This window comes from Talpa occidentalis, unplaced genomic scaffold (assembly GCF_014898055.3).
Source record: "Talpa occidentalis isolate TD23 unplaced genomic scaffold, MPIMG_talOcc4v2.1 talOcc4.12, whole genome shotgun sequence".
Classification (NCBI taxonomy): domain Eukaryota; kingdom Metazoa; phylum Chordata; class Mammalia; order Eulipotyphla; family Talpidae; genus Talpa; species Talpa occidentalis.
The window spans coordinates 21,991,083-22,018,044 of NW_023601212.1; the positions used below are offsets into that span (position 1 = coordinate 21,991,083).

At 42.8% G+C, this 26,962-nt stretch overlaps 1 protein-coding gene across 1 annotated transcript in view; it reads right to left on the minus strand.

The window, feature by feature from the left end:
• The window catches only part of CLMP (CXADR like membrane protein), a 100,439-nt gene that overhangs the window by 23,524 nt on the left and 49,953 nt on the right, over window positions 1-26,962 (minus strand). Inside the window, exon 2 of the mRNA XM_054693159.1 lies at window positions 2,740-2,897. Coding sequence (XP_054549134.1) covers window positions 2,740-2,897 — 158 coding nt within the window. The remainder of the gene's footprint in view (window positions 1-2,739; window positions 2,898-26,962) is intronic.

Here is a 26,962-nt window from a genome sequence, read left to right on the forward strand (position 1 = left end):
ATTTAGTTCTGTCTGGAAGTTTCTCCCCACATTTTATTTCCTACATACCCATGCCAAAAATTCAAATTATTTATGAAGGTAACATAGCTAATGGTTAACAGCCCAGGTACTGATGTCAAGGTGCCTGATTTCAAAATGCAAAATGGGTGACCTCAAGCAGTTTTCTCACTTTGTATATGCATTCATGCCTTAGTTCCTTATTTGTAAAATGAGGTTAATAATCCTGGTTATGGGGGCCTCACTGGTGGTACAGGGATTAAAGTCTCAGCTCTATCAAGCTATCACCAGCCAGTGCAGCATGAGTTCAATCCTGGGCCAGGGAGCAGGCCCACATGGCCTCTCCTATCTCGCCCACTGCTCCCCTCAGCACTGTATGTCAGTCAATTCGCCTATTTTGTTCCCCACCCTGTCTCTGGTGAATCCCGTCACCCCTCCCTCCCTTCCACACCTTTGGCCTACATCCCAGTTCTTATATGCATAAATAAATAAAACTAAATCTTGGGGGCTTCCCTGGTGGCACATGGGTTAAAGACATAGCGCTATCAAGCTATTGCCAGCTACTGCAGCACAAATCTGATACCTGGCCGGCCAGGAAACAACCCATGTGGCTCAGCAGACCTCACCTGTCTCTCCTGCTGCTCCCCTCAGCAGTGTATTTCAGCAGGTCTGCTTGTTCTGCTCCCTACTCTCTCTGGTGAATCCACTCTCCCCCTCCATACCTTTGGCTTACACCCCAGTTCTTGTATGCATAAATAAATCTCTAAAAAATAAATTAAAAAAAAATCCTGGTTATGAGGATTAGTTAAATGAGATAATGTGAGATAATTAGTTAAATGAGATATCTCATTTATGCCTAGCATGTAGCTAATATTTATGCCTAGCATGTAGCTAATATTTATTGCTCTCTATTATTATTTAATTATTGAATGTCTTTTCACTATAAGCTCTAAGACGTCAGGGGCTCTGATGTTTTCTTTACTATTATATTCCAGTGCCCAGCAGGGCATATAGTAAGTACAACTAAATTCATGTAACCTGAAAGACTGAATAAATGACAACTCTTACCTTCGAGCGCTAATTGAAGACAAATAGGAAACTGTGACTGATTAAGGGCACACAGTGGCTTTCTTTAACCAATGACTAACTTCCTAACCCCTAGATTCACTTGGCTATTTATTTAACCAAGCACCTCTTTTTTTCTTTAAATAAAGACAAGGATAGAAGTTAGATGGATGCAGTTACTGCTGAATTTTTTATTAAAGCATGGGCTCTTGTTTACTTCATTCAGAACTGAGAGCATTGTGTCCAGGGTTGACTCGGAAATTACTGGAAGAAACATGCTCAAGTTAAGGTGACCTTGCTCCCAGAGAACAGAGGGAATCTTAGTATAAGGAGAACAAATGACAAGCAGTATCAAAATAACAAGGTGATATCGGCAGCTATTCAAGCAGGTTAAACTCCAACAATGTCTTGAAAGGTATTTTCAATGGAAACCTTAGCTTCACCCAGCACAAACCATCTTTTGAAATTAGTAGTTTAGACTAATATAGTAGTGCAGAGAGGAAAGAACAACTTTCTACCTTTTAGTAGGGAAAAATGTACAGCTCTGAAAAAAGAGGAAATTCTAAAGTTAGTTTCCCTAAGTAATAGATTTTTTTTTTTAGGAAATCTAGGTTGAAGAAAAGTACAGTGGCTGAATGCAGCAGCGCAAAAAGGAAAATAACAGTGGGTTACTGAGTTCTCATTCTCTAATAAGGCCAGCTAGGTGGATCATCAGGAGACAGAACACTACAGTTCTGCTCAGAATGCCAAAAGCATATGGAAACCAGTGGATGACCCTGGCGGTCCCACCAACCTGAACATTGAAGACCCAGGGTCAGCGATGTGTTTTCCAACTCTAGAACCAGCCTCAATTCTTTTGCAGGCCCATTACCTATGTGTTAAACATTTCCATTCACGCCCTGCACTTGTTCCTCTGCATCACATGCTGTCATATTACACAATCTCAGAGTCCAGAAGTCGTGACGGTGCAAAACTTCAGGATAGGCAAGTGGTAGTGGTTTCAGAGGAGGAAGAGAAGCATGCTTCTCAGTACAGTTTGGGGTTCTGGCCCATGAAACTAGGGAGTCAAACTGCTGAGGTTATTTCCCCTCTTAGGAGACACTAATAGTGCACATTTCCTCTTTGAGCAAATGACAGATGGCTTTCTAGTACTTCTTGCTTGCCTGAAGAACACAGAATCTCTTATCCTCACAACCTAAATAGCTTTTCTTCTGTATAGTTTTGTATCGAGAGACTTTAACTGTAATCCAGATGAGAAAGCAATTCTGGCCCTTTCCAACCCAATGAGAAAGACTGGAGCACCTCAAAAAGGCAAACGTAGGAGGATGAGGAAAAGTGGTAGAATGTGGGCCTCCCTGGTGGTGCAAGGGGTTAAGCGTCAGCACTCTAAAGCGTCGGCAGTCACTGCAGCACGAGTTTGATCCCTGGACAGGGAGGTGACCCACATGGCGCAGGAGACCTCTCCTGTCTCACCTGCTGCTCCTTTCAGCAGTGTATTTCAGTCAATCTGCCTGTTCTGCTCCCCACTCTGTCTCTGGTGAATCTTCTCACATATACCTCCCTCCCCCGCACCTCTGGCCTGTACCCCACTTCTTGTATACATAAATCTTAAAAAAAAGAAAAAGAAAAAAGAAAAAAGAGTGGTAGAGTAGGGGTTCTAGCTAGATATTTACTTACCACTTTTTGGTTCCCTTCACTGTCAGTGAGCAGCCATTCAATATCCAGGGTGTCTTTTTCTGGGAGTCCCAGCTGGTGGTGACAAGGCAAAGTGACCTTTTCCTCTGCCACTCTCTTGATCTCAGTGTGAGTTCCCAAGGTTCCAATATAGAAGGAAGCTGGAAGAGGAAAACCACTAATGAGTTAGGCAGAAATTGGATGACAATATGAGGGAACAAATGTTACAACCAATAATTATTGGATATTCCTTTGGGTCAGAGGGAACTCAAAGTATTAGAAGAAACCTAGACCAGAATTACTTGAAGACCCAGGGTTTCACACCGGTTCCTCCATTAACTAAATCCATCGTACTTTCTTGAACCCCCTGAATTACCCTTCTACTAAGGCTTTCTTTCCTACCTTACTGGGTTTTCATGAACAATGAAATCACTCAGGTCAACAACTGTGTCATTTGATCTTTCTCTTCTCTACTATTAGAGGCTTCCAAAGGACAGAAACCAAAAGGGAAGGCAGGGGTTGGCATTCTCCCCAGAACAGGCTCCAGAAAGCAGCTCATTCCTTAGAGCCTTCTTAGAGACAAGCTGTCAGCATCCAGGCCTCCAAGTGAGTTCAGGAACGCCTCGCAAACAACCGGCTCTTACAGGTAGCTCCTACTTCTCCCAGAGAAACACAAGCATTTATTTATCCCCCCCAACTTCAGTCCATACATTCTTGGTAGTTTCCTAGTCTATGGCTTAAAACTATGAAGCAACTCTTTCTATCCAAAGTGACATTCTAAGATACTCGGTTTGGATCCTGTCCCTCCATCCATCCAATATCTCTGGCCCATAGGAGCTCAGTTCCACTTCAGGCCTTCTTTACTCTTTATTTTCACCTTTTTTTCCAGAATGGTATTCATCAGCAACTTTGGACTCCATGCTCACTTCCTATTCATCACAGTACCTCACCTTAGTAGTGGCCTAGGCTCTGACACCACTGACTATTAAAGCTACAGAATTAATGACTGATAAATTGATATGCTGAAACCTCACCTGGATCCTAGATATGCTGTGTTTGGTGTTTAAAATGTGCATTAACGATGGAGCCCTCCTTTATCTCCTTACATAGTAACAAAGAAGCTCAGTGTGAAAAATGATCTCTTTCAAGCCATTCACAATGTAACGGAATCATACAACTTCAAAGTTGGAACAGCCTAGGTGCAAGAGCTATGAGAAACCATCTCTCGTGGAGATAACTCCTTGCCACTACAAAGGATCACTTTGGGGCTTCCCTGGTGGTACAGGGGTTAAAGACAGCACTATCAAGCTATGCCAGCCACTGCAGCACCAGCTGGATCCCCGGCAGGCCAGGGAGCAACCACATGGAGCAGCAGACCTCTCCTGCCTCGACCGCTGCTGCCGTCAGCAGAGTATTTAAGTAGATCTGCCTGTTCTGCTCCCCTCTCTCTGGTGAATCCTCTCCCAGCACCTCTGGCTCACACCGTTCTTTTAAAAAAAAAAAAAAAAAAAATTTTATTATTTATTTATTTATTTATTTATTTATGCATACAAGAACTGGGGTGTAAGCCAGAGGTGGGGTGTGTATGTGTGTGAGAGAGGATTCATAGAGAAGAGTGGGGAGCAGAACAGGCAGATCTATTGAAATACACTGCTGAGGGGAACAGCCAGCAAGGCAGGAGAGGTCTGCTATGCCATGTGGGTTGCTCCCTGGCCAGCCTGGAATAGAACTCATGCTGCAGTGGCTGGCATAGCTTGATAGCTCTGTTTTTAACCCCTGCGCCACCAGGGAGGCCCCACACCTCAGTTCTTATATGCATAAATAAACAAATCTTAAAAAACAAAAAAACACAAAGGATCACTTTGACCAAAGGATCACTAAAGACCAAGGATCATGACTGATAGACACATATAAGCTACCTCTTTTATTCTCTGCTCAGGTCTCAAAGTTGATCAGCAGCAAATCTGTGGAAGGAAGAGGACCTGTATTCTTGACTGTGGAAAGATGAAATGAGGAAGAACAGAACAGGAGAGACTGTGGTTCTCTCTATGAGGTGGGGGGCTGGGGAGCTGATTGGGCTGAAACTAAATTGGCAGAGCCCAAGAGGCATCCACCCCTAAGTAGCAGGTGACTTGCTAAACTCAGGGCAAAGAAAGGAGACCCTAGAAATCTGCCTGGTATAAGAATAACAAGATGGGGCCTCCCTGGTGGCGCAAGGGGTTAAGCACCGCACTATTAAGTAATCCGCAGCCACTGCAGCATGAGTTCGATCCCCAGCCAGCCAGGGAGCAACCCACATGGTGCAGCAGACCTCTCCTGACTTGCCTGCTGCTCCCTTCAGCCATGTATTTCCGTCAATCTGCCTGTTCTGTTGCCCACTCTGTCTCTGGTAAATCCACTCCCCCTCCACATCTCTGGCCTGTACCCCAGCTCTTGTATGCATAAATAAATAAATCTTTTAAAAAAAAAAAGAATAACAGTCCTCCCCGGTGGCGCAGTGGTTGAGCGCAGAGTTGTGAAGCTTCCCACAGCCTCTGCAGCGCCGGTTCGATCCCCGGCTGCTCCCCGGCCACCGGAGGAGGTCCCACATGGCACGCAGACCTCTCCTTCCGCCCGCTGCTCCCCTCAGTAGTGTACTTCTGTCCTTCTGCCTGCTCTGCTCCCCGCTCTGGCTTTGGTGAATTCTCTCACCCCCCTGTGCTTCTGACTGTACCCAGTGCTTGTATAAACAAACAAACAAACAAATAAATAAATAAATCTTAAAAAAAAAGGATAACAAGACGATCCCCATGTAGGGTCTTACAGATGTTCTCAAGGTTTCTGTTATTTCTGTTCATAACTTGAAGTTACACTGGTGCTGGGTGCCATTTAAGTGAACACTTCCTCTGGTGTGACCACACTGGGCACTCAACCCTATGAAAACAGAATTATTATCCAAATGTTTTGGTGAAATGTAAAGAGCAACCTGCTCAAAAGCACACAGTTAAGAAGTGACAGGGCAAGGCCCTGACCCCAGATCCGATTCACTGCAGAGCTCACTCTTTGACAATCAGGCCCTCTGTCTAATGTGGCTTTCTAGATGTCTGATTCCCTGTCAGCCTATAAGCTCCTTGAGCTTAAGTCTTTCATCCCTGCATTCCTATAGCACTCAGCCCAGGGGCACACATATTGAGGTGCTCTGTAAATATTTAGTGAATTGATTTGAATCTAACCCATGCACTCATTTTACCAATGAGTAAACTGAGGCCCAGGGATAAAAGAGCCAGTGCAAGTTCCTATAATTCATTTAGTGGCAGAAATAACCTATGCAATAACCTGTTCTCCTTCAGTTCCCATAAAGCAACTACAGCAGCAGCAGAGATTTGTCAGTTTGCACTGTACAAAGCTGAGCTTGAAAGAAGGAGCTCCAGCTTCTCCCCCTGGGCACTTTCCATAGGACACACCAGTGCTCAAATGAAACCAGTGCCCACACCCCAGGCCAAACTAGAGAGCTCAGCCCAGAGGTGGTACATTCAACAGATACTCTGACATTGAATAATAAATGCAAAGAAGAATCTACCAGACTTGCCGACTTAAGCCACTAGAGGGAATCAAAGACTCAGATTTGGTTGATGTCCCAAAAGGAAAGGAACACAGCAGTGGGTGGTGTGCTTTGCCAGAGGGCCAAGTTCTATTTATACCTGATCCAGAATTAAATACAGCAATGCAGGGAGGGGGGCCCTCAGTAAGTTCAACCAACTTTGCCAAGGCAGGGAGCCTCAAGATCAGTGCATAGGCACCTCTAGTCTTCCCTGAACCTCAGTTCCCATACCTCTAAGAGTCCATTCGTATCCCTACAGTTCTATAGCTTAAGTGAACAGGAACCTGGGCTCTGCGTAAACTTTCAGTCTTCCTAATGCTGATGGGGACAGCTGAGCATGTGACTGCCCCCTGGTGAGTGAGAGGTGTAGAGAAACATGACTAACCCAAGTATTTCCTGATTTCTAGACTATGTTTCCTGTTTCTAGACTAAAATATAGAATATAAACTTCTGTAGCAGGGTGTGTGTGGGTATGCAGGTATGCACCTTCCAGCAGTTTCTGTACACAGTACCCAGTGTGGGTGCAATAGAAAAGAGTGTGAGCTTTGGAATCAGATAGACCTGGATTTAAGTCATCGTCAGAAGACCAATTTATTCCCTGATGTCTCTGAGTCTTTGGTTTTCTATGGAAAATGAGAATAAAAACATCCACCAGGAATGATGTTGTAAGGATTAGATATGTCTATCAAGTGTCTAGCACTGGCAAATGATATACAGTACACACTCAATAAGTGATAATTTTTAAAAGAAATGCATGTATTTGTGCATAGAAGAACTGGGTTATAGGCCAGAGATGCAAGGGCTGTGAAAGGATTCACCAGGGACAGAGTGGAGAGCAGAATAGATGGATCTACTGAAATACATTGCTGAGGGGAGCAGCCAGAGAGACAGGAGAGATCTGCTGAGCCATATATGGGCTAGCTAGCTCCCTGGCAGGGATCAAACTCAGGCCTTAGCAGTGACAGTGCTGAGAATTAACCCCTTAGGCCACCAAGGAGGCCCCTAAGTGATAATTATTAATTGTACTTGCTATATTTTATTTTATTTTTTTAAAGATTCATTTATATATTTATACAAGCACTGGGTATAGTCAGAAGCGCGGGAGGGTGAGAGAATTCAGCAGAGACAGAGCGGGGAGCAGAACAGGTAGACAGACAAAGCACACTGCTGAGGGGAGCAGAGGGCATTGCAGGAGAGGTCTGCGTGCCATGTGGGACCCTCCCTGGTGGCCAAGGATCGAACCAGTGCTACAGAGGCTGCGGGAAGCCTCGCAGCCCAGCACTCAACTGCTGCACCACCAGGGGATGCCCAGTGCTTGCTATATTTTAAAAGAGAAAGAAAACCAGAAAAACATGCAGAGGAAGGAGAGCAGGATTATGAGGAGTTTGGAAGTCATTTTGTTTAACTGCCCAGGTTTACCTTATTTCTCTTTTATCTGTACCAGTTGAAAATAAATTATAAGTAGCATGATACTACCACTAAAAGTCTCAACAAACACCTACTAAAAATAAGGATTTTTTCCTATATAACCTCATTACCATGACTAAGAAAATTCATAATATTGCATGGAAGATCATTTCTGATAAGAGCTGCTAAGGAAGACTTGGAAGAATAAGTGGGATCAAGCCAGTTCTGGAAACATGGACCTGCTTTTATTGCACAGACTGGAGAGAAAGAAAAGTATTTCTGGGGAAGGAAGCAGCCTGAGCAAAAGGCAGCCTTGTCTACTCTGCCAGTTCCCTCAAGCAACTGGAAATCAGGGAAGTTTCTCTTCTCTATGCTTTGCTTTCTCTACCCCACACCCAATCTAACCCCAGGATCTTTCCAGCCAGCTCGCTCAATAATGTTTTTCGAAAAGGAAAACGACATTCACCCATGTGCTCCAAAAAAACTGATATATCTTAATGGTTTCTCAAATACAAACACACACCTGATATATGGAGAAAGTCTAAAGAATGAAGCTTTTGGATTATCAGTGGAACTTCAGACTTCTGGGAGTCAGTGTAGTGCTTTCTTATTTTTTTTTTTTTTCCCCTAGGAAGTGAGTATTTGGTCCTGGAGTCCCTGAAATGAGTGGAGTGAGAGGATGGGAGGGCAAATAATGAGTTTTTTCTGCCTTCCCAGTTTTGGGGCTGCTTTTAGAGAAGAAAGGAGGAAAGGAGAGGAAGGAAGGGGGAAGTGGAAAGGAAGATGAGGTGGTGGAGAAGACCTGGCGTCAGAGAGTAGGATCAGAGCTGGAGGGAGAGGGAGAGCAGAGGGGAGAAGGGAGAGCTTCGCACTACTAGTAGCTGAAGTCATCAAATTAAACACAAGTTGGCTAAAAACTACCAAGTCACCTTCCATCCCCTGGGTGAATAACGGTCTCAGTATGTACTTTTTGTGTATCTACACTAAAGTATGTACTTTTTGTTTATTTACACTACAAGACTGTATTGTGCTCTTTACCTGTTAGGGACAGTGCTGGGAATACAAAGATGCTCATAGTCTCTCCTCTTGTCCAGAATCATTTGAAAGCTAATGATTAAGAATGCTTTACCTTTATTTAGCCATTAACTCAGCTCATTCAAATGCATTATCTCATGCAAGCACCCTGAGTATACAATGAGCTAATGTTACCACCCCTGTTTCAGAGGAGAGAAACGGAGGTCCTTATAGCTGAAGCCACTGACTGTTCCACTCTGGGACATGAGGCTACCTCCAATTTTATTCTATTGTCTTCCCACAACAAAGGTTATTACCTTTACCTTGAAATTGACTTGTTGGAAACACAGAGATCATGTGTATCAAACGCGATTAACACGGAGATGGGTAGCAGAGCTGATCTGACCGGACACACTGACAATGTATGATTACCTTGCCAGCTGGGACCCTGAACCTAAAAAAGTACATTTTCAAAAAAGGATTTATTAATTTATGCATACAAGAACTGGAGTACAGGCCAGAGGTGCGGAGGAGGGTGGGGGGAAGAGGATTCACCAGAGACAGAGTGGGGAGCAGAACAGGCAGACTGACTGAAATACACTGCTGAGGGGAGCAGTGGGCAAGGCAGGAGAGGCCTGCTGTGCCATATGGGTAGCTCCCTGGCTGGGGATCGAACTCATGCTGCAGAGGCGGCTGACAGTTTCACAGTGCCGTGCTTAGCCCCTTGCACCACCAAGGAGGCCCCCCAGAAAAGTATATTTAATAGAGATAAATGTTAATAGTCATAGCTACACACAAGTTCAGGGTGGGGATGACCCAGAAAACCTGAGGCTGGGTGGACACAAGGTTTAGATTGACCAGTAATATGATGTGGCCACTGAAGAAGCCCATGGAGACTTGGCTGCATGAAGAGAGGTTTGATGTCCCAAAGATGGGGAGTAAGTGTTTCATTGTGCTCTACACCAGCCAAAGGGCAACACATCTGTGTTCAGTTCCACTAGTGTGAGCTGAGAGAAACCTTGCAAAAAAGTCGGTATCAGAGAGTTGCAACTAGGAGATGATGGGGTATGAAAAACATGTCATATGAGGAATAGTCAATGTAATTTTAAGTGAAATGTTAGGAAAGTGCAAGATGAAGGAGCAGCATGGTATGTGATAGCTACATTCCAACATTTATAAGACAAAAACAACAAGCAATAAGATTATTAGGCATTGTTCCAGACTCCAGAATTAGTGCAGATGGCACCACAGATTCAGCCTTAAAATGACAGATTGTGAGGTCTCTTAACACCTCTTTCCAGTTCTGAAATGACTTATTTCATTTGGATTTAATAGGTTGATAGACTTCTAACAGTTAGTCCAGTCTGATAGGAGAATAAGTTGTATTATTTAGTGAATTTTCTGTTACTGAAGTCATTTGAAGAAGAATGGCAGGGGCAGTAAAAGGAACCTTTCTGTATGGATGCGGAACTCAACAAAAAAACAATGTTTAAAGGTGAATGAGGAGCCTCCCTCGTGGCGCAAGGGGTTAAGTCGCAGCACTATGAAGCTATCTGCAGCCACTGCAGCACGCCACTGTGATATGCTGCCTTTCAAGGCCTGCTCCCCAGTGGCCTGGTCATTAGTAGACCTTGGCTAGACCTTGGTGAAACCTGGACTTTCAGTCCCCTGATGGGGGCAGAGGTAGGAACAATCCTGACGAGCATCAGCTTGATTGGCTATTTGGAGCTTCCTTTGAAGAGAATTATGGTTTTGGAGCTAGAACAGAATTTAGAAGTCACTGATTTTTAGAGAAGAATTTGTGCTGGAGAATGGGCTCCAGGGCTGCTGAGGAGCTCAGTCCCTGATTGACTCCCTAGGTCTGTGGTGTCCACTGAATCAGTTTCCATTGTCTGTGTTTTATGAGTGAGGCTGCAGCTGGATCTCAAGGGGAGTTCTGAGTAAATGGCTAGCTGCACACCAGCTCCTTTTGGTGCTGGTACTTGCAGTTGTTTTGTCATTATGTGCTAAGGGATACATAACCAGGGGCAGTGTCTCTTGTTTCCATCTGTTTCTGTTGCTTCTGAGCTGAGGGCAGGTCTCATCTGCCTCTGTTGCCTGTGAGCAGCCCCTTTTATTGAACATGGCACTTTAAGGACCCCTCGTGCTGTGATCCTCTGTCCTCACTTCATGACCCCTCGGATGGATTCAGCAGTTATGCACAAGTTCAATCCCCAGCCAGGGAGCTGACCCACATGGTGCTGCAGACCTCTCCTGTCTCGCCCACTGCTCCCTTTAGCAGTGTATTTCAGTCAACCCACCTGTTCTGCCCCCTACTCTTTCTTTGGTGAATCCTCTCACCATCACCTCCCCCCAACCCTGTATACCTCTGTACCCCAGTTCGTATGCATAAAGAAATAAATCTTTTTTTAATATATCCTCTTTATTTTTTGTTTAATGATTTATTTATTTATACAAGCACTGGGTACAGCCAGAAGCGCGGGAGGGTGAGAGAATTCACCAGAGCCAGAGCGGGGAACAGTACAGGCAGACTGATGAAACACACTGCTGAGGGGAGCAGCGGGCATGGCAGGAGAGGTCTGCAGCGCCATGTGGGACCCTCGCCGCAGCCAGGAATCGAACCGGTGCTACAGAGGCTGCGGGCAGCGTCACAGCATGGCGCTCAAACGCTCGCGCCACCAGCGGAGGCCCAAAGAAATAAATCTTTAAAAAAAAAAAAGTGAAGGACAAATCTTGAACACAGTGGTGATTCAACAGACTATACCCTACAGCCTAGGTGTGTGTAGGCTACAGCACTAATTTCATGTAATTATACTCTATAACACACAGAAGAGATTGCCTAATGATGTATTTCTCAGAATGTATCCCTGTCATTAAGTGATGCTGTGTCCTTTCCAACTATAGCATTCTACGAAATATTTATTGAGTATTTCATTTGTTCAAGACACTGTCCTATTGAATGTATGCGAAGTATAGGATACAGATGTGTACTATTCTCTGTCAATGTATTGTGTTACCATCCATTAGCTCTTACACAATTAATACAAATGGTCCAATTTTGTTCCATTGTCAACATTACTTCTAGAGATTGTTAAAAGGCTCTTTGAAAGAACTGAAAGGAATAGGCCCATACAATTTACGGCATTTCTTTCCTATCTGTGGATGTTTTAATCCACAAGGGGGCAGAGTTTACATAGAGAGGATTAGTGGTGCCTCACCTTTAATATAGTACTTATATTAATATAGTTAAAAAGGATTAAATTGACAAAGAATAATAGACTACCTTGGATTTATGCTTGATAAGCACTTTGTTCACATGGTGGTTACGTGCTAAATTTTGTAACATTTGCATTTGTTTTTTAAAAGCGATAGGAAAACTGAAAATCTTAGAAAATAAGCATTTGTGAAGAACTTTATCAAAAAATAAAAACATACTATTATGATAACTTAAAGTTACTGATTTAACCTTTCCCAACTGAAACAGATGTTTACTTTGCCTAAGACCAAAAAACTTATTTTAATTGCAGCATTTATTATGAAACAAATCAATTACTCAGGTACTGTGAAGTTTTGTCTGTAAGACAGGAAAAGGTGAAGATGGAATGATGCCTTAGAGGGACTGACTGAGGAATCGGCAAAAGAACTTCCAAACTCCTTTCAGTCTTCAAGTTCAACCTTTGTTCTAGGCCAGTAACTTACTGAATTAAGAAATCCTGGAATGCGGGCCTCCCCGGTGGCGCAGCGGTTGAGCGCTGGGTTGCGAAGCTGCGCGCAGCCTCTGCGGCGCCGGTTCGATCCCCGGCTGCTCCCCGGCCACCAGAGGAGGGTCCCACATGGCGCGCAGACCTCTCCTGCCGCCCGCTGCTCCCCTCAGCAGTGTGCTTCGGTCCTTCTGCCTGCTCTGCTCCCCGCTCTGGCTCTGGTGAATTCTCTCGCCCTCCCGCGCTTCTGACTGTACCCAGTGCATGTATAAACAAAACAAACAAACAAACCAGCAAACAAATAAATAAAGCATGCCTCTATAAAAAAAAAAAAAAAAAAAAAAAGAAATCCTGGAATGCTCCGGGTATATCATTGAGAATTTCAAACTCACAGACCTGTGAAAGGTCATTGTTTTGTTTTCAGGACAATTGCATATTTCAAACTAGCCTCCTGAAGTCTATTAAATTATTCATATTCTCCTATAATCACGGAGAATCTGAAATTAGAGCAAAACTGTTCCAAGATCTTGACAGGTCTGTTCAAATCAATTTTTCTCTCTCGTTGTTTTAAATCATAGGCTATTCAGGTATACTGGTTTTTATAGCATTGCCTTAAAAAAACACCATATCCTCAATGCTTCAAAATCTAAACAGGAGGGGTCTCCCTGGTGGCTACGGGCTTAAAGTCTTAGCGCTATCAAGCTATCACCAGCCACTGAGGAATGAGTTCTATCAGCCGGGAAGCTAACCCACTTGGTGCAGCAGACCTCTCCTGTCTCACTGGCTGCTCCCCTCAGCAGTGTATTTCAGTAGATCCGCTTGTTGTGCTCCTTATTCTGTCTCTGGTGAATCTTCTCATCCCCCAACACCTCTGGCCTACATCCCAGTTCTTATATGCATAAATAAATAAAAATAAATCTTTAAGGAAAAAAGAATCTAAACAGGAACTTGACAAAATAGTTGGCACCCAGAGGGGAATGGCCAGGAGTACACATTTGCTCAATGACTATAAGAGGCACTGCTGTTACCGTCCGATACTGCCAAGTTACAAAGATGAGTGACACTGACTTTTGTCCATGAAGAGATCACAACAATAGAGAAACAAAACAGGCACCCAACAAATCCAGTTCAAGGCAGCTTGTGATCCCTATCAATGTAAGGGTCAGAAAGCAGGGATTCAGAGTAGGGAAATCATTAAGGTCATCAGGAATGGCTTCCTAGAAAAGGAAATATTTAACATGGGCCTTGAGGAGCAGGTTGAAATTTTAACAGCAGTAAATAGCTATAAAAGGGAATAGCGTTGCAAAGACTGAGAACGGCAACCTGACTGCTTAGGAACCCAGTCTCCATGCTGACTTTAGCAGGCGGGAGCATCACCATGGACCCTCAGTCCCAACAAGTTCCACAGAATGATCAGTGATATCACATAATCACCATGTAAGCAGTGTCATTGTCCTACAGACCAAGAATGATGATTGAGAGATATTTTGCTCCTGATTTCTCCTGGAGTAATTGTCAGGGAAGGATACCAACCTGGCCTACAGGGTACACTCTGCTACTCAGAAATATTCCAGTGATCCCCCAGAATTTTGTCTTCAAAAATAGGCTAGTGTCATGTTCCATGCATGTATTCATGCTGACATGAACTCACACACATACACACACGTCCAGAGACCCAACTATGTTGGTACACAGATCGGACAAGAAGTAATACCTTTGATTCTGAGACCCTGAGAACTAGCTTTCTCACTAAGCTGTTTCATTGACATGTCTATTTATAGTCTCTATCTCATTCCAAATGCTAAGTCACTTTCTAAATCTAAATCTTTTATTACCTTTGGCAGAGAGATTTGAGCAGAGGGGGGGACTTAAAAATAGACAGACTTACTACTGAGAGGCAATAGTCATTTTTAGGAATTCATGGCATTGGAGAATTGAGATTATGTTGATAATTAAAACCCGCTGATAAAGCCTCAGCTCATCCTTTCACTTTATCCTTTTTGCTTCCACCTGCCTATCAAGCTAATAACTTCAGTTCTTTCCCCGCTCAGTCACCTTCCCTAGGGACAGCAGAAAAGCCATGAAACAAACAAAATAATAGAACAAATTTGTCATCCAATATATATTTAAAAATCCCATATGGAAGCATTTACTAATAAGAGCTAACAATTTTTGTGTGATTATCATTGTACTACTTGATTTATATTCATTTCCATTTTAATCTCAGCATTCTGCAACACAAACGTTATTCCTATCCTCATTCAAAAAAGACATTGCGACAGAGATTATCTTGCCCAATCACACAGTCAGTAAGCAGTTGAGTCATGATTCTGATTCAGTCATTTTAATTCTAACACCCATAACCTTAACAGTGTATTATACTGCCATCTGTATATATGTGTGTGTATATATATAATACATATATATAAATATATATATATTTAACAAACATGTTAGTGATCTAGTGTTATGGTAATTTCATGTAAGTTCCTCAAAGTTTTCATCATCTTCTACTCTTGCTAATATACAGAAATGTTTTCCAATCTTTCTTTACTTATCTTCCCATTTTTTTACATTTATGTAAGCTCATACTCGTCTCTGCTATAATTTGGAAAAGATTAAATGCTGAGATTGAACAATGGAAGTTTAGAGAGGCTTTTAAAAACTAGTTATGAAGGAAGAAATGCAGATCAAAAGAGGGTTGATATAAAAGAGTGTGTGTACATTAAGGCTTTGTTTCTATAAGGAACAGAAAAAAAAATTAATCTATGCAATTAGAAGTTCAGGTAGTGGTAATTCTTGGAGGAAAAGGTAGTGAGTGAGTAGACATGGGGACACAGCTAGCTATATTCTCTCTAGGGTACTTTTTATGAGGGTGTGTTCAATTGTGAAATTCATCAAGCTGAGCACTTATGATTATGAATTTTTTAAAAAGATTTATTTATGCATACAAGAACTGGGGTATAGGCTAGAAGTGTGAGGCATGATAAGATTCACCAGAGACAGAGTGGGGTACAGAACAGGTGGATTGACTGAACTACATTGCTGAGGGGAGCAGCAGGCGACTCAGGGGAGGTCTGTTGCGCCATGTGGGTATCTCCCTAGCCGGGGATCTCGTGATACACTGGCTGCTGACAGCTTCATACATTGTGTTTTAACCCCTTGCACCACCAGGGAGGCCCCTGATTATGCATTTTAATATTATTCTTTTTGCTAATTATTATTGGTACATAAAAACTTGTTCCCAAGCTTAGCAACTCAAAACAACAAATATATCTCATCCCATAGTTTGTATGAGTTGGGAATCTGGGCACAGCTTAGGAAGGTTAGGGTCTCTCATGAGGCCTAGTAAAATGGCTGGCTGGGGCTGTGGTCTGTTCTGAAGGGTCAACTGAATTCGGGAGAATCCATTTCTAAGTTTATGCATGTTGGCTGTTGGTGGGTCCTCACCACACGGACTCTCCACCAGGCTACATCACCACAAGGCAGCTGGTTTCCCCCCAATGAGTGACCCAAGAAAGAGCACAAGAAAATGCCTCAGATGAAAAATCAGAGGACACATTTCATTCTTGTTTGCACTTTCTATTTGTTATAAGCAATTAAATAATTTTAGCTTACACTTAGGGGAAGAGGCAGAAAATCTGAGGAAAGATTTTAGAGGCTGCCTAACACATACTTTAATATAAGTTAAAAAAATTATACATTAACTTCCTCTGCCTTCCTACCCATAGTGGTAATCACAGTCTTAATAGAATTTAAAATGCTTTAAGAATTCACTGGCTTTTTGATTACTATGATATCCCATAAGAGTAGTTCATGACATGAATTTTTCTTTCTGTTTTCTAGAAATGTAATAATAAGCTTTATATTACCACTTTTATTTTTGTATAGCACTCTTTAATTTCATATTTCTTTTTCAAACATATTTTGAGTTCTGTTATATAGAATAAGTGGGAATTGTAGTTTAATGTTAGTTTTTCTGAAAGAACTCTTAAAATTAGAAAACTGCTTTATAATATTAATTACATCTTGTATTTATTGAGGGTTTATCATATGCTAGTTACTGTATGGTAAGATATATATAGACACATTTATTATACATATAATGAATTTATATAAATGAAATATCTTTATAATTAATTTAATCATTTAAACTTAGGGGCCAGGGTTTTACCTCATTTTACTAAGAAAAATCTAAGACTCAGAGAGGGTAAGTATGCAAAGACCTCAGAGTTAGGAAAATTTCAACTTAAATAGTGTGACTTCAGATCTCCTGTAGTCTCCAAATGATGTTAATCATCATCTTCATATTACTTTGGCAATATATTTTCCTGGAAAATATGTCATGAGAAAATTTCTGCAAAAGCTGTGCCAGCCTGACTTCAGAGCAGGGGCTAGAAAATTTTCTTTAGGTATTATGGTAGGTTGAATATGAAAGACAGTAATTCTCCCCATGTCAACAGTAAGGTATATAGCAGCCTTTTCCCAAGAGGCTGATGCTACTGACCCACGATCATTTGGGTAAAATGTTTGGAATAAATTTTTACTAGCATATTCATGAAAAGTTGCCCAGAATCAGCATACCATTCATGTGACACAGACTTTTTAAAAAGGGCTTGGGCCTCCCCTGGTGGTGCAGGAGGTTGAGCGCAGCGCTGCGAAGCTGTCCACAGCCTCTGCAGCGCGGGTTTGATCCCTGCCAACCAGCCTGCAAGAATCCCACATGGCGCGACAGACCTCTCCTGACTCGCCCACTGCTCCCCTCAGCAGTGTATTTCAGTCTGTCTGTTCTGTTCCCTGCTCTGTCTCTGGTGAATCCTCTCACCCTCCCGCACATATGGCCTGTACCCCGATTCTTGTATGCATGAATAAATATATCTTAAAAAAAATACTAAAAAGGGCTTAAGGATTGTAATATGCTTTAATATGCTTCTTACCTCAACTGTGTCAGCAAAACTACAACCAGGCTTAGCTCATGCAGCACCAGAAACATCTGAGAACTTCTCTTGTTCCAGGCACAGATAATGGCAATTAAAAATCTGGACCTTTATCTGGATGCTACTTAATGATGGTATGCAGATAAATCAACTAAACCAGACTTCATTTTCTCACATTAAAGTGTCAAGAACAGATCCAGTATTGCAATTTGGCTTCCAATACCCAGGCCATATTGCTGCTGAAAATATCAGGTCTCAAGCAAGGGAGGATTTGTAATTCCAAGTAATTTCCCCTAACTTTTCTTTCTTCCTGTGGTCACCCCACCCACATGACTCAAATGGCTGCTTTGCGCCCATTTATTCCATCATTCACTCTTGTGTCCCTTCAGATGAACTAAGAGGAATCTTGGATTTGGCTCTCAAAGGATTGTCTTCCAGATGATCTCTGCATTTTCATCAGTGCAGCAAACAGATTCTGGGACTGACCTCCCTTTCTTCTGCTTTCAGACTCAGCATACCCCCTGCTTATAGTAGAGAAGCAGTGAAGAAACAAAAATCAGTCATGAGCTTTATTATCTAAGCTGGTTGCTTTCCAAATTTAGTGAATTATTAGCATCACTTAAAGTCCTTAAATTTTTTTTTGAATGATATAATATATAAACATATGGTAAACATTTAAACAGTACAAAATGGCAGACATTGAAAAATAAGTCTTTCCATACCTGGTCTTCAGCTTCCTTCTAACAGGTAACTCCTGCTACCAGCTCATATTCTCTCCAGTTACATTGGAGAGAATGTCTACTCCCAACTTAGAGCGCATTGCTCCACTGATTTCCAGAGTTAACTGTTGAAAAGTGGGATGCTATTTTAAATTCCACCATTTTATAAGTGACCTCGTTTTTTTCTCTCTGCAAGTTTTTTTTTTTAATTTTACACAGGAATTTTTTTTTTTAAGATTTATTTATTTTTATACAAGAGCTGGGGTACAGGCCAGAGGCACGGGAGGGTGAGAGGATACACCAGAGACAGAGCAGGGAACAGAACAGGCAGACGACCAAAATACACTGCTGAGGGGAGCAGCAGTGCCAGGTGGGAATCTCCCTGGCTGGCCAGGAATCGAACCTGCTCTGCAGAGGCTGCGGACAGCCTCCTAGAGCTGTGCTCAACCCGCTGCACCACCAGGCAGGCCCTCTCTGCAAGTTTTTAAGGTCTTATCTTCATCCCTGAAATTGTAAAATTTTACTATGATGGGTTTTTGGTGTAGATTTTCTCCCAAGGCATGGGGTTAGGGAAAGCAATTGCTAAGTCAGAATTCTCGCCTCCATTTGCTTCCCTTTATCCAAACATTTGTTGACAATTCTTTTTCACCTTTTTGTCCTCCTTCATTCTCTGGTTCTTGTGGATTTACATCAGACTTCACTTCATCTTAATGAAATTTGGACAGGAGACAGAGGAAAACACCTGGATTCAACCCACATTACCCAAAATACCTGTCAGTGATTTGAAGAGAGTGAGGGTATTGTTCTCTATCCCTCTGCTCCATTTTTTGAGAACTAAACACTTGACCTATCTGTGCTTTTTTATCCTCCCACTTCCCCTGTTGAACTGATAGCCATCTTTGCAGGGTTGTGTCCCTCCACTGTGACGCCCTCCTGTCTCTAACCCTATGCCCGACAGGACAGTCCTTTGGGAACAGAACAGCTTGTCCTTAGACTCAGGATGGGTGGTCACACTGCCGGAAAGCATTTCTGCTGCAATATCCTTTGCTCAGCACAACAGAAAAGGAGAAAGGAAGCTTCTGTTCCCCAGCACATTCTCTCTTTTCCATAGGACCTTGTCTAAGAGAAAGTACTGGGGAAAATGTAAAAGCAAAGTCCCTCTGGAATGAGGAAACTGTGGGTCACGGTGTAAATTTTGATTTCTGAAACACATAGAGAAAATGCATGTGGGGATCTTTTACTTTATTATTTTCTTAAAGATTTATCTTTAAAAAGATTTTAAAGATTATCTTTCTTTATGCATACAAGAACAGGGGTACAGGCCAGCGGTTCAGGGGGTGAGACGATTCACCCGAGACACAGTAGGGAACAGAACAGGCAGAATGTCTGAAATACACTGCTGAGGGGAGCAGCAGGGGAGGCAGGAGAGTTCTGCTGTGCCATGTGGGTAGCTAGCTCCCTGGCTGTCTGGATCCAACTTGTGCCAGCCTCAGATAGCTTCACAGTGCTGTGCTGAACCCTTTGTGCCCCCAGGGAGACACTATGGGGATCTTTTAATGTCTCTTTTCCTCCCCCAACCCTTCCTACCATGCATGTTGTCTTTAAACTATTTTGATTTGGGCAGGGGGGAAAAAGTGAACCAAGATTTTCAGAACTCATTAAAGAGGTACAGAAATCTTAGGGATGTGGCCCTCATGCACCATCCCCTCATCTCTTTTGCTGAGTTTGCAGCTTGGAAACCCTACCAGAAACTGAAGCATTCCTAGGAAAAATATTTGTTTAGATCTTTCATTTTCTTTGTGGTCCCTAAAAGCCACTGTGGTTTTTAGTCCTAGAATCAGCTTTTCTGGGCATATCACATTGGCCTCCAGCTGTGACCTTTCTGGGGGCTTGGACTGTAGCAGAGATCTGAAGATTTCTGATGGCAAGAAATCAGTGGCAAACCCGAGAGGAGCTGCATGGGAGGTGCAGGCAGAGTTTCTTGACCACTAGAGCTCATATATCAACCAGGGCACCAGCCACAACTTGACCGCATGTATGTCTCAGCACTGCACAGGGGTTCTGGGAAAGACTCAGGAGTGGCACTAACACAGGATTTCTGATTCCTGCCTTGGAAAGTAAGAGAATCAGCGAATGTGACAAAACAGCACAGAATTGACATAACTGCGAACATCACAAGAGTTCAGAAGAGATGGCAACCCATGGAAAATCAATGAAGGAAATAAAGACTTCTAGTCTGAAGAATCATGGTGTTTCAGTAGGTAGGACGGATGGCAGGTTGGGGGGAACTTTGCCAAGACAGAGAGGCAGGAATGAATGCTGAATTTTTTTTTTTTTTTTTGTATTTTAAAGATTTATTTATTTATACATACAAGAGCTGGGGTGTTGACCAGAGGTGCGGGGCGGGGGTGGTGGTGAAAGGGTTCACCAGAGAAAGTGGGGAGTAGAACAGGCAGATTTACTGAAATACACTGCTGAGGGGAAACAGCGGATAAAACAGACAAGGTCTGGGCCTCCCTGGTAGCGCAGTGGTTGAGCGCTGGGTTGCGAAGCTGCCTGCAGTGCCAGTTCGATCCCCGGCTGCCAGGTGAGGGTCCCACATGGCGCGCAGACCTCTCCTGCCGCCTGCTGCTCCCCTCAGCAGTGTATTTCGTGAGTCTGCCTGTTCTGCTCTCCGCTCTGTCTCTGGTGAATTCTCACCCTCCAACGCTTCTGACTGTACCCAGTGCTTGTAAAAATAAATAAATAAATCTTAAAAAGGAAAAAAAAGAAAAACAGACGAGGTCTGCTGTGCCATGTGGGTTAGCTCCTTGGCCTGGGATTGAACTTGTGCTGCAGTGACTGCAGATAGCTTCATAGTGCTGTGACTTAATCCCTTGCACTGCCAAGGAGGCCCAAGTGCTATATGTTTGAAGGAGGATGAACTGATCACCCCGAGTTGGAATGCAAAGGAAAGAGAAGAGGATCAGAGAGGAGGGAGTGAGGCACTTGTGAGACTTATGAGAAAGAAGCTTCTAGAAAAATACTATTTGAACTGGCCCTTAGACAGTAGTTCTGTTTTTTGTTGTTTTTAGTTTAATAGTAGCCTGTTTTTTATCTACAATTTTTCTAGTTGACTGGTTTACCAGCCTTATGGATTAATTCAGAGGCAAGTACAGGGCTTTCCTGATGGCACAGGGGTTAAAGTCTCTGTGCTATTAAGCTACAGTCAGCCACAGCAGCATTAGTTAGATCCCTGGCCAGGGAGCTAACCCACATGATGTGGTAGACCTCTCCTGTCTTGCCTGCTGCTCCCCTCAACCATGTATTTCAGTAGATCCGCTTGTTCTGCTCCCCACTCTGTCTCTGGTGAATCCTCTTAACCCCAGTCTCCCCCATCCCCCTGCACCTCTGGCCTATACCCCAGTTTTGTATGCATAAATAAATAAAATAAATCTTTTTTAAAAGAAAGAGGCAAATGCAGACTTATTTTTGTCACCCACCCACCTAACCCTTCATATTCCTAGGCTTTGGGTGGGCTATGGTGTCACAGCTGAGTGAATTAAGAAAAACATGGTCTGGATATATTTCAGTTAGCACACAGAGGCCAGAAAAGTTGAATCCCCACTTCCCTGGGTTGTGCCTCTGATATAATCTAACAGCCATCTCTCCCCATATTGCATTTTAGAATCTCTGGTCATACCATGTCATTTCATGTCCATCACTCATTTACCACATAAACATTTACTACCTACTTACTAAGTGCCAGATCCTGTTTGAGGCATTGGAATACAGCTGCAAACAAAATGGATATTCTCCCTATTTTGTACATTTAAAAAATATATATATACTCATTTCCCTGGGGGTCAAGGTCAGGGGCACATAGAGTTAGACAAGAACATAATAAATATTTTTTTGGAGTGTCATTTTTTCCCTAAATGGTAAGTAATTGGAAATGATGCCTTGTATTGAAAAAATATATATGAAGTAGAATACGAACTTCATATGTGCGTTCAAGCTGAATCAAGACTTTAAAGAAAGATTCTTGTCGTGGCAGGCTGTTCTGGGCATGTTCCCAACTTCCAGAGGTGAACCTGCACTGCTTCCTCTGCCTGTAGGAGCACTTTGATGGAAAAGTTTGCAAAGCAGGGCCTCCCTGGTGGCTCAAGGGGTTAAGCACCACACTGTGAAGCAATCCGCAGCCTCTGCAGCTCATGTTCGATCCCCGGCCAGCCAGAGAGCAACACACATGGCGCAGCAGACCTCTCCTGTCTTGCCCGCTGCTCCCCTCCCAGTGTACTTCGGTCAATCTGTCTGTTCTGCTCCCCACTCTGTCTCTGGTGAGTCCTCTCACCCCTCTGCATCTCTGGCCTGTACTCCAGCTCTTGTATGCATAAATAAATAAATCTTTAAAAAAAAAAAAAAAAAAGAAAAAAGAACAATTTGCAAAGCAATGACCAGTTACTTAACAACCTCATTGTGGCCTAAAGGATCAAGTGGAAACTCCTTCTTGAGCTTGCTCGGGGTCTTCAGGATGAAGTCCTAGGTGACTTTCTCCAACACTCACTTTCCTTCCTTCCCCTTCCCCCTCCACAGAAGTGACCATTTCCTAAACATGCCAGTTATTGGGACACCCACTAGCCTCTGTGCTGGGGTGGGGACTTGTATTTGACAAAGACACATTCCTGTACACAACCCAGAAAGACTTGACCATGATCTTTCTTGCCTTACCTTCCCTGTCTGAAACATCCCTGTTTCAAGACCTGTATCTGTTGCCTGAATAGCATCCATTTCATCTGTTTTCCCATAGTACTCAATAGATACTTGTATTAAATTATTTATTTATTTTTATTTTGGTTTTCTATTAAAGTTTTCATATTTTGTAACGCCAATAAATTTGCTCATTTTTTCTCCCACTTGACATTAAGCTTTCCAAACAAGGACATTTTTGTATCCATTTTTGAAGTTATACAATGCTCGTCCATTGAAGATAGGCCTTTAATGAATGTAAGCTGAACTAAGTAAGTTTTCAGAGGACATGCAAATTCTCCATGAAGCTTATCTTAAAGCATTAATTCATTTATTCAGCATTTAACTATTTATTACTGAAATATTTACCAGCTTCCTACTATGGAGCCAGGTTTATAAGGGCAATAGTAAGGACAAGAGAACTAGTTTCTTCCCCCAGGAAGTATATAATTGTGTAAAGAAGACTCAAAGAGCGAAAGAAAAATATTTAATTATATTAAATGTAACACATCAAGTATAGGTATTTAAGTCAAATCTATAAATGTGATAACTGCTATAAAGGAAGAGGACAGGAAGATAAAACATATAATTCCATCTCTAAATATAGTTTGATTTCTTAATATCCCACACAGTTATATTATTTGGATTACAGTAGAATTCCTCTTCCTTTTTAGACTTTTCCTTAATTTGCTCAAGCCCTTTTTGAAATGTATTTTTAGACTGTTCCACCTCTTGAGATAATGACTTGTTTTCCATCTTGGTGACTTAGACTTGTTATGTGTGGGGTTGGGGGGGGCGGTGAATAGGACAGTCTACTTCACATTTAAAATCCAGAGCTAAACCTTCCTGGATAGGAGAAATGACAGCAATGCGACACAAACTCTCTCCGAAAATACAGAGGCAGCAACACGGCCAACATATTTTAATTGGTATTACTCTGATCCTGAACACCAGATAAAGATACCAAACACTCACAAAAGAAAATCACAGACCAACAGCACTCACAAACACTGATGCAATCATCCCTTAAAATCAGTAAGCAATAAATACAATGAATCATGCATGAGACCAAATGGTTTTATCCTTAAAATGTAAGGTGGGTTTAACACCCAAAATATTAATCATTGTGGGCCTCCCGGTGGCGCAGTGGTTGAGTGCTGGGTTGTGAAGCTGCCCACAGCCTCTGCAGCGCTGGTTAGATCCCCGGCCACCAGGTGAGGGTCCCACATGGCATGCAGACCTCTCCTGCCGCCCGCTGCTCCCCTCAGCAGTGTGTTTCGTCAGTCTGCCTGCTCTGCTCTCCACTCTGACTCTGGTGAATTCTCTCACCCTCCTGTGCTTCTGACTGTACCCAGTGCTTTGTATAAATAAATAAATAAACCTTTAAAAACATTAATCATTGTGATTGCCCATATTTATAGAAAAGGAGAAGAGCAGTATCATTTCTGTAGATGGAAAAAAAAAGAATTTAACAAATTCAATACCCTTTCATAAGAAAAAAGCTAACCAGGGCCTCTCTGGTGGGACAAGTGGTTAAGGCCCAGCCTTATGAAGCTATCTGCAGCCAGATAGCTGCAGCAGAAGTTCAAGTTTGATCCCCAGCCAGGGAGCTAACACACATGGCTAAGCAGACCTCTCCTGTCCTGCCTGCTAGTCCCCTTATCAGTGTATCTCAGTACATCTGTCTGTTCTACTCCTTACTCTGTCTCTGGTGAATCCTCTCATCACCCTACACCTCTGGCCTACACCCCAGCTCTTATATGTAAAAATATATAAATCTTTAAGAAAAAGAAAGAAAGAAAATAGCTAACCAGGAAGAAAAGGGACTTAAAAAAAAAAAAAAGAAAAACAGAACTATAAATTAAAGAGTGAAAAATAATTTAAAACATAGTCATTAATCATCCTTTTTTTTTTTTTTTTTAAAGATTTATTTATTTATTTATTTATACAAGCACTGGGTACAGTCAGAAGTGCAGGAGGGCGAGAGGATTCACCAGAGCCAGAGTGGGGAGCAGAGCAGGCAGAAGGACCGAAGTACACTGCTGAGGGGAGCAGCGGGCGGCAGGAGAGGTCTGCGCACCATGTGGGACCCTCCTCCAGTGGCCGGGGAGCAGCCAGGGATGGAACCGGCGCCGCAGAGGCTGCGGGCAGCTTCGCAACCCAGCGCTCAACCGCTGCGCCACTGGGGAGGCCCCATTAATCATCTTTTTTCAAATTGAGTCACGAAAGTATAGAGCTGGAAGTAAACTTGTGGAATTTCTATGCTAGTAGCTAATTTTAGTGAGCCCTTGCTAAGAGCTTAATGAACATTTTCTTATTTAATCCTTATAACAATCCTATAAAATAGGTACAATCTTGATTCTCATTCCAATTTTACATATGAAAAACTGAGGCTTAGAGAAATTGTTTTAATATCAGGGTAAAACTGGAGGCCCAGGGGTAAAAGAATTCACCAGAGACAGAGTAGAGAACAGAAATGGGGGGTTTATTGAGATACTATGCAATGGGAGCAGGAGGATTTGAGGCTGTCTTTTATATTCTGTTTTCGCGGGCTTTCTTACTCAATGTGCTGGTTTGCACCAGTTATCAGCTGGGATGTCTGGTCTCAAGTCCAGGCCAGCTTCTGCATTCCTGGAGTAGGCGGGGTTTTCTGGTCAGGGTGGTGGGTCTTACAGCCCAATTCCCATGGCAACCCTTATTGATTCAAGCCTCCCAAACCTGCCTGCTGGGCAAGGAATAGGGGCTCAGCTTTTAACCTTATTAAATGATACCCTGACAGAAATCAAATAACTTGCCTAAGGAAATACAACTACTAAATAAATCTCAGTATTTGTACTTAAGATCTTTGTTTGTAGTCTTCACTAGTGTTTAGTACCATGGCTCATCTAGTCACTCTACCTTATAAATGAGGCGACCAACTGTCAGGTCACAGTGATGCAAATAAACAGCAACACTGGGACTAGAATCTGAAACAGTTTTCAGAACTCTGTGTTCCTTTCATATTCTCCCACCCCTTCCTTTTTATTACCAAAACATACATTTTTTCCTCCTTGGAGGCTCCATGCCCAAAATACTAGAGAAGTAAATAGAACTTAGAAAGTTAGAACATTGAATTTTGTCTCTTGCTCTGTTTAGCATTCAAAACCACCAAAGCCACACAGAGGACACACCCCACACTCAGAGAAGAGCAAGTTAAAGCAAGACTGAGTGGAGCCTGCCCTGCATAGGAATGTAGATGGTGAGAAAGTAAAGGAGTGAGGGAGGTAAAGAAAGTTGGAGGTCGGGGTAGAGAACTCTGATGTTCCTCTCTCTGAAATTTGAAACTCAGGACCTGAACAGGGCAATTGATGGGCATAAGTGTCACGGGAGGCCTCAAACTGGCTCTTTGCCAAAATCAGCCCCCAAGTCCCAACTCACCCACCCTCACTGAATAACCTGAGAGGTGCTGGGAAGTCGCCCCAGGGACCTTGAGGCTCCTGAGCTTTGCCCCGCCCTCTACAAAGGTTTGGCAAAGTTAAAAAGGAAGAAAAAATTCTTTACAATTAGAGCGTTGAGAATGAAGAAGGAAACTGGTATGAGCTGGAGGGTGTCTAAGAAGGTCAAGAGGGAGAAGAACAATCTTAGAGCTTTCCTTTTACACAGGTTGAAGCCTCCTGAGGAATGCTCTCACCACTGAGGAGCCCACCTTCCCCAGCAGGCGCTTAGAGTGGGCCTGTCTCCTACCCTCCCACTGTGTCCTGCGCCCTGTAGAGCAAGCATTTGGAATGATGTTGCTTGGACTTTTGAAAATGGTCAGGGGCAGGGGAGATGGGGGGGAGGGGGTTTGAGTAGTTTAGGAATCAGAAAATAGTTTACAAATCTAAAACTCAGTTAAAGTTGCTTCCAAACACCATCAAAGGACACGGGTACCCAGGATATTCACAAACAGCAGGAAAAGTGGATGAAGACCCGTATAATCTTTGTTTTTCTTTCCCACGTGGAATAAAAGACACACAACACATCCTTCTAAGAGGATTAAATGATTTCTTTTCCTCCCCACACCCCCAGTAATTCGACCATTTAATTTTAGTTCTTTGTTCTCTCTTAAATACTAAGGGTATATAGCAATTTCACTAAAATACACTGAAATATCGCAGCTTC